General features: G+C 53.1%; 1 protein-coding gene across 1 annotated transcript; it reads left to right on the forward strand.

The window, feature by feature from the left end:
• Positions 1-2,474: 2,474 nt before the first annotated feature.
• On the forward strand, positions 2,475-7,708 carry NRN1L (neuritin 1 like). Its single transcript, XM_038740208.1, has 3 exons — positions 2,475-2,589; positions 6,683-6,842; positions 6,958-7,708. The coding sequence occupies exons 1-3, from the start codon at positions 2,517-2,519 to the stop codon at positions 7,247-7,249; spliced, it is 525 nt and encodes a 174-aa protein (XP_038596136.1). The 5' UTR covers positions 2,475-2,516; the 3' UTR covers positions 7,250-7,708.
• Positions 7,709-7,920: the final 212 nt, after the last annotated feature.

Here is a 7,920-nt window from a genome sequence, read left to right on the forward strand (position 1 = left end):
TAAATAGAATAGATATGTACAAGTAAGATAAATAAATAGAGTAATAAATATGTACAAACATATATACAGGTGCTGTGGGGAAGGGAAGGAGGTAAGATGGGGGGATGGAGAGGGGGACGAGGGGGAGAGGAAGGACGGGGCTCAGTCTGGGAAGGCCTCCTGGAGGAGGTGAGCTCTTTGTAGGGCCTTGAAGGGAGGAAGAGAGCTAGCTTGGCGGATGGGCAGAGGGAGGGCATTCCAGGCCCGGGGGAGGACGTGGGCCGGGGGTCGATGGCGGGACAGGCGAGAACGAGGCCTAACGGTGAGGAGATTAGCGGCGGAGGAGCGGAGGGAACAGGGTGGGCTGTAGAAGGAGAGAAGGGAGGTGAGGTAGGAGGTTGGCGAGGTGATGGACAGCCTTGAAGCCCAGGGTGAGGAGGCAACATATAGAGACGGTCCAGTTAATAATAATAATAATGGCATTTATTAAGCGCTTACTATGTGCAAAGCACTGTTCTAAGCGCTGGGGAGGTTACAAGGTGATCAGGTTGTCCACGGGGGGCTCACAGTCTTAATCCCCATTTGACAGATGAGGTCACTGAGGCACAGAGAAGTTAAGTGACTTGCCCCAAGTCACACAGCTGACAATTAGCGGAGCCGGGACTTGAACCCATGACCTCTGACTCCAAAGCCCGGGCTCTTTCCACCGAGCCACGCTGCTTCTCTGGCAAGCAAATCAGGTTGGACGCGGGCTGTCATTCATTCAATCGTCTTTCTTGAGCGCCTACTGTGTGCAGAGCGCTGGACTAAGCGCTTGGGAAGGACCCGCGGCCGGGCCCCGGCCTCTGCCCCTCACCCCGCCGGTGGGGGGGGGGGGGAGGCCTTGTGGGCCCCGGCAGCCCCCTCCTCAAAACCGGGGAACCCTAAAATGGGAGAGGGAGGGAAGGAAAGGGACTCCTAGGCCCCATGGCGGGGGGCTGAGGGGGGGCGGGGGGGTCTAAGAAGACAAAAGTTTTCCCGCCACAGTGTGGGGCCAAGTTGCCCCCCTTGGGGGGCTCTCCCTCCTCCCCCTCGTCCCCCTCTCCATCCCCCTCATCTTACCTCCTTCCCTTCCCCACAGCACCTGGGTATATGTTTGTACAGATTGATTTATTTTACTTGTACACATCTATTCTACTTATTTTATTTTGTGAGTATGTTTGGTTTTGTTCCCTGTCTCCCCCTTTTAGACTGTGAGCCCACTGTTGGGTAGGGACTGTCTCTAGATGTTGCCAGCTTGGACTTCCCAAGCGCTTAGTCCAGTGCTCTGCACACAGCGCTCAATAAATACGATTGATTGATGGGTTGATTACCTCCTTCCCTTCCCCACAGCACCTGTGTATATGTATATATGTTTGTACATATTTATTTATTTTACTTGTACATATCTATTCTACTTATTTTATTTTGTGAGTATGTTTGGTTTTGTTCTCTGTCTCCCCCTTTTAAACTGTGAGCCCACTGTTGGGTAGGGACTGTCTCTCTATGGTGCCAACTTGGACTTCCCAAGCGCTTAGTCCAGTGCTCTGCACACAGTAAGCGCTCAATGAATATGATTGATTGATGGATTGATTACCTCCTTCCCTTCCCCACAGCACCTGTGTATATGTATATATGTTTGTACATATTTATATATATGTATATATGCCCTTCCCCACAGCACCTGTATGTATGTTTGTACAGATTTATTTATTTTACTTGGACATATCTATTCTACTTATTTTATTTTGTGAGTATGTTTGGTTTTGTTCTCTGTCTCCCCCTTTTAGACTGTGAGCCCACTGTTGGGTAGGGACTGTCTCTAGATGTTGCCAGCTTGGACTTCCCAAGCGCTTAGTCCAGTGCTCTGCACACAGTAAGCGCTCAATAAATACGATTGATTGATGGATTGATTACCTCCTTCCCTTCCCCACAGCACCTGTATATGTTTGTACAGATTGATTTATTTTACTTGTACTCTACTTATTTTATTTTGTGAGTATGTTTGGTTTTGTTCTCTGTCTCCCCCTTTTAGACTGTGAGCCCACTGTTGGGTAGGGACTGTCTCTCTATGGTGCCAACTTGGACTTCCCAAGCGCTTAGTCCAGTGCTCTGCAAATAGTAAGCGCTCAATAAATACGATTGATGGATTGATTGACAAGCCGGCAACATCTAGAGACGGTCCAGTTCACAGGGGAAGTTTTAGGCTTGGGTTGATGGGGGCTAAGGAGACTGGTTTAGGCCCCTGGTCAACCGCTCCGGAGCTTGGGCTGGCGAGAGGGCCAGCTGCGGGTTGACCCGCCGCGAAGCGTTGCGGGGAGGGCGAAAGGAGCCGGGAGCCCGCCCAGTGAATCCTCCACCAACCAGACCTCGGGAGGGGAGGCGGGGCGGGGCAGCTGGGCCCCGCACGGTCCTTAATTTGCGGGGGGGAGGCGGCTGAGAACGCAATCACCTGCTGGACCTGAAGAAGTTCCCCTCGCTCCCGTGGAGGAGGAGGAGGAGGAGGAGGAGGAAGGACGATGCGCTGGGTCCGCCGCCGCCGTTGCTGCTGGAAACCGCTTCGCTTTCTGGGCCCGCTGCTGCTGCAGCTCGGTGAGTCCGGGCTGGGGCCGTCTCCTCCAAGAGGCCTTCCCCGACTAAGCCCTCATACCTTTTCGTTCGTTCGTTCGCCTTTCTTGAGCACCCACTGTGTGCGGAGCACTGTAGTACGTCCAGTTCACTCATTCGCCCTCCTTACCTGAGGGAGCTTGGAGGCCCCCTCAACGCTCAGTGCTTGGCCCATCGTGAGCGCCTAACGAATACCATCACCAGCATCATCAGTAATAATAATGATAGCATTTGTTAAGTGCTTACTATGTGCAGTGTGCTGTTCTAAGCGCTGGGGAGGTGACGAGGTGATCAGGTTGGCCCACGGGGAGGGCTGACAGTCTTAATCCCCATTTTACAGATGAGGGAACTGAGGCGCAGAGAAGTGACTTGCCCCAAGTCACAGCCTTCATCCTCATTTTACAGATGAGGGAACTGAGGTGCAGAGAAGTGAAGTGACTTGCCCCAAGTCACAGTCTTAATCCTCATTTTACAGATGAGGGAACTGAGGCACAGGGAAGTGACTTGCCCCAAGTCACAGTCTTGATCCTCATTTTACAGATGAGGGAACTGAGGCGCAGAGAAGTGACTTGCCCCAAGTCACAGTCTTAATCCTCATTTTACAGATGAGGGAACTGAGGCGCAGGGAAGTGAAGTGACTTGCCCCGAGTCACAGCCTTCATCCTCATTTTACAGATGAGGGAACTGAGGTGCAGAGAAGTGAAGTGACTTGCCCCAAGTCACAGTCTTAATCCTCATTTTACAGATGAGGGAACTGAGGCACAGGGAAGTGACTTGCCCCAAGTCACAGTCTTGATCCTCATTTTACAGATGAGGGAACTGAGGCGCAGGGAAGTGACTTGCCCCAAGTCACAGTCTTAATCGTCATTTTACAGATGAGGGAACTGAGGTGCAGGGAAGTGAAGTGACTTGCCCCAAGTTACAGTCTTAATCCTCATTTTACAGATGAGGGAACTGAGGTGCAGGGAAGTGACTTGCCCAAAGTCACAGTCTTAATCCTCATTTTACAGATGAGGGAACTGAGGCACAGGGAAATGAAGTGACTTGCCCCAAGTCACAGTCTTAATCCTCATTTTACAGATGAGGGAACTGAGGTGCAGGGAAGTGAAGTAACTTCCCAAAGTCACAGTCTTAATCCTCATTTTACAGATCATCATCAATCATATTTATTGAGCACTTACTGTGTGCAGAGCACTGTACTAAGCGCTTGGGAAGTACAAGTTGGCAACATATAGAGACAGTCCCTACCCAGCAGTGGGCTCACAGTCTAAAAGATGAGGGAACTGAGGCATAGAGAAGTGAAGTGACTTGCCCAAAGTCACAGTCTTAATCCTCATTTTACAGATGAGGGAACTGAGGCGCAGGGAAGTGAAGTGATTTGCCCCAAGTCACAGTCTTAATCCTCATTTTACAGATGAGGGAACTGAGGCGCAGGGAAGTGACTTGCCCAAAGTCACAGTCTTAATCCTCATTTTACAGATGAGGGAACTGAGGCGCAGAGAAGTGAAGTGACTTGCCCAAAGTCACCCATCTGGCAAGTGGTGGAGCTGGGATTTGAACCCATGACCTCTGACTCCAAAGCTCAGGCTCTTTCCACTGAGCCAGTAGTAGTAGTACCTCAGTTTTCTTCTTTGCGCTACCCCGGGGACTCCGTGGGTCTGCCCCCGTGGCGTCTTTTCGGCTCACAAGCCCTCTTGTCCCCGGGACCTCCGTTCCCACTCTCCCAGCTCCTCCTACTCCCTACTCCGGAGCCTGGTCTTCCAATGCGCTCCTACTGTGGGCAGAGCACTGGACTAGGCGCTTGGGAACATACATTAGACGCGAAAGACACTGTCCCTGCCTTTGATCAATCAATCATATCTACTGAGCGCTTCCCGCGTGCAGAGCACCGCACTAAGTAAGCACTGGGGAGGATACTATACAGCAGAGTTCTTCGACACGTTTCCTGCCCACAAAACGAGAAAAAGTCCACTAATGGAGAAGTCTTGCGGCCACTTGTGAGGCAATGGACAGACAATCACTCTCCCCACCTTCAAAGCCTTACTGAATGTACATCTCCTCCGAGAGGCCTTCCCCGACTAAGCTGTGACACCTATTCATTCGTTTATTCATTCAATCGTATTTATTGAACACCTACTGTGTGCAGAGCACTGTAAAACGGGGATTAAGATTGAGAGCCCCAGGTGGGACAGGGACTGTGTTCAACTTGATTAGCTTGTATCTACCCCAGCGCTTAGAATAGTGCTCGATGCATAGTAAGCACTTAACAAATGCCATCATCATCGTAAGATCCCCACCCTCAAGGATTTTTACAGTCTAGCCCGAGAGACAGACATTAAAACAAATTCCAGGTAAGGGAAGCAAGAGTCTAAGGATTTGTCCATAAGGGGGGGGGGGGGGGGTGTGAGAGTGAGAGAGAGAGAGAATGAAAGTGCTTAGGGGGAATAATAATGCTTATTTATTAAGTGCTTACTACTGTGCCAAACACCTTGCTAAATCTTGGGGGTAGATACAAAATAATCCTATCAGAAAAAGAGAAAGAGGGGTGGAAGTTGTCCCAGGAACGGTGGGGTGACAAGTATGAGCAGGTAGGGCCAGGGTAGTACAGACAGAGCAGTGGGGTCGAGGTCAGCTTTTTCTCCTGAAGTTTGTCTGCAGACCTGGGGTTACACTCTGTTGTTCCCCCAAGATGTGGGATGTCCCAGTTCTGAGTCCCCTTCATCTCAGGTTGGAGCTACAGCTGGGACTGAGTTATGGTACAGCAGTGGGTTTCTAGGTCAGGAATATTAGTTTCCCCAACTGGACTGTAAACTCTTTGAGGGTAGGGATCGGGTCTAACCAACTCTATCATACTGGACTCTCCCAAGTGCTTAATATAGTGCTCTGCATGCAATAAGCGCTCAGTAAATACCACTGGTGGTGGATTGAGCAGGAACTTCTTAGGACAGGCTGAGTGTTGGGATGAGGTCTGGAACTCTTGGGGCACTGAGTGAGAGAATGAGGCCAGCCAGGACGTGCCTGGAGAGCACTGGTGTACATCTCCTGCATCCTTACGCTGGAGCAGAATCAAGGCAAACTTTCAAATCGACAGTAAATGCCCATAATTCCTTAGGTGCTGGGTGTGGAGGAGGATGGGGAAGCGGGGGTGTTCTGACTGGCAAAGAGGATGGAGTAGTGTGGGCTCTTACTTCTGCCCACTCAAATAGGAGCGTAGCCCTGCAATGATGGCCCCAGCTCCAGACACGTCATCCCCTCTGGGCTCTCTGGAGTTGCTGCCTCTCTGCCTCTCCTCCTCTCCTCTTCTCCCTCCCCATCCAAACAAACTGCAGCTCCTGCACAGTCCACCTGCACAATCCTGGAATGGCAGGAGAGGTCAGCTTTGGGCCTGAAGGGCAGGGAGCCAGGGTGGAACTTGGGGCAAGAGAAGCTCAAAGGAATCTCTTGGCTGAGGGACTGGAGCCTCTCCCCATATTGAAGCAGTTGCCCGGCCTAATTGGTGAGGAGTACTTACCTAGGTTGCAAGTGAGTTTATAGATGTCTCGGAGAAGATTCTCAGCTCTGGGTCAGGAGTACTGGAGTTACAGGATCGGTCTGTGCATTTCCCATATGGCCAATTGAGACTTTCGCCACCTGTCTCCAACCTCACAGCCAAGAGGACAAAGCCAGCTTCCTGTCTGGCCCAAGAGGGAGTAGGGGAGAGAGTCAAGGCCAGTGTTGGCCCTTCCTGGTGGGGGTTTGGTGGGGGGGGCTCAAAACCATCACCACATTTACCCTGCCCCCCCCAGCCATCATTGCTGCAGATTCCAGCTGAGTCATCCCCCTGCGTCTGGCTCTGCTCATAAACATACCTCCCTGGGGAGGAAGGGAAAGGAGAGCTGGCTTGCGGGGCTGAGGTAGCTGACAGGTGGGGAGGACCTGGTGTGAGTTGTCCATGGTATAGAAGGAGAAGATTTATGTCTCTGTGACTCATTGCTCCTTTTCCCTTCTCTGCTCCCCTCCTCCTCCTCTTCCTCCTCTCTCTTTCCCCTTCCCCTCGTCTTCTCTCCCTTCCCTTCTTTTCCCTTCTTCTTTCCCACAGTCCTGTTTCCCAGCCCTGGGACCACTGCTGGTCGCAGCAGGTGTGACACCATCTACAAGGGCTTTGCTGAGTGCCTCATCAGCCTGGGGGATAGCATGGCCCAGGGTGATCAGCCTGAGGGACTTAACCCCACACCGCCTGAGCTGGATGCCATCTGCAGGTGGGAACTCTCCCTCTTTCTGTTTTCTCTCCTCCACCTCCTGCCCATCCTTGCCTGTCTTTCTCCCACTGCCCTGCCCCTGCTGCCCTGCCTGCTCATCCTTGTCTCCCCACAGTTCCTGGGACAACTTCCACGCCTGTGCCATTGGGGTCCTGGCCAGCTGCCCCGAGGAGGCAGCAGCCATCTGGAAATCTCTTTGGCAGGAGTCACACAAGGTCCAGTACCAGGGCAACCTCCATGACCTGTGCAGTGCCCGGGCCCAGCTCCCCAGCAGCGTGCGGGGTGTAGTAGGTGATGAGACCAACCAGGAGACCCTGCGGGCTATGGCTTCCACCTCCTCCTCCCCTGCCTCCATCCTGCTGGCAGCTGCCCTGGCCCTTGCCTGGATCATAGGGCCTCTGGCCTAGCTGTCCCATCCCTATCCCCTCCGCTGCCTCACATCTCAAGGAGAGGCTGGCAGGGAGGGGTTGGGGCAGTGAGGCTCTGTGGGGCTTCTGCAAGGGTGAGGTCTCAAGGTCCCCCTGCCCCCCCTCCCCCAAACTGGGGCTCCTGCTGTATGTGCTGGGACTGGACAGGGGGGAACCTCCTGCCCTTCTCAGAGGCGATCGCCTGTCCTGCCAGGCCCTAGCTGGATCCCTCAGTCTATAACCATGTTCCTGTCACTGCCCACCTGGAGCAGAAGGCACTGCATCCAGAACTCTGGAACTCCCACCCAAGACCCTGGGTTCTCTTCTAGGGAGGGAGTCGGGGAGAAAGCCCTCCCCAGTCTGCAGCTCATTTCTCGTGTCCTGAAAATGAGGCCTAGTAAGTAGTTGGGAGCGAGCCTAGGCTCCTTCCACCTGGAGCGAGAGGCTCCGCCCCCCCCCCCCCCCCCCCCCCCCGCAGAAGCCTAGCCAGTCCCTTCTTCTTTCCTGCACTTACCATCATAGTGGGGTTCCTAGGCCTGGTTCCCGGGTGGTGATGCTCTGGGTCCCTCCCAAATGGGAAGTCCTCGCTGCCCCTTGGGTGGTCCAAAGCTGTCCTTAGTGCCGAGTGGGAGCCTTCCCCCAAACCAGGCCCCCCCACCACATCCTGTCTT

This window comes from Tachyglossus aculeatus, chromosome X1, assembly GCF_015852505.1.
Source record: "Tachyglossus aculeatus isolate mTacAcu1 chromosome X1, mTacAcu1.pri, whole genome shotgun sequence".
NCBI classification, from domain to species: domain Eukaryota; kingdom Metazoa; phylum Chordata; class Mammalia; order Monotremata; family Tachyglossidae; genus Tachyglossus; species Tachyglossus aculeatus.

What these genes read in the sequence shown, in the direction of transcription:
- NRN1L (XM_038740208.1), top strand. Translation starts at nt 2,517, where the DNA reads ATGCGCTGGGTCCGCCGCCGCCGTTGCTGCTGGAAACCGCTTCGCTTT. An exon ending in CCCGCTGCTGCTGCAGCTCG is followed by an intron (nt 2,590 to 6,682) that starts GTGAGTCCGGGC and finishes TCTTTCCCACAG; the next exon opens with TCCTGTTTCCCAGCCCTGGG. An exon ending in GAGCTGGATGCCATCTGCAG is followed by an intron (nt 6,843 to 6,957) that starts GTGGGAACTCTC and finishes GTCTCCCCACAG; the next exon opens with TTCCTGGGACAACTTCCACG.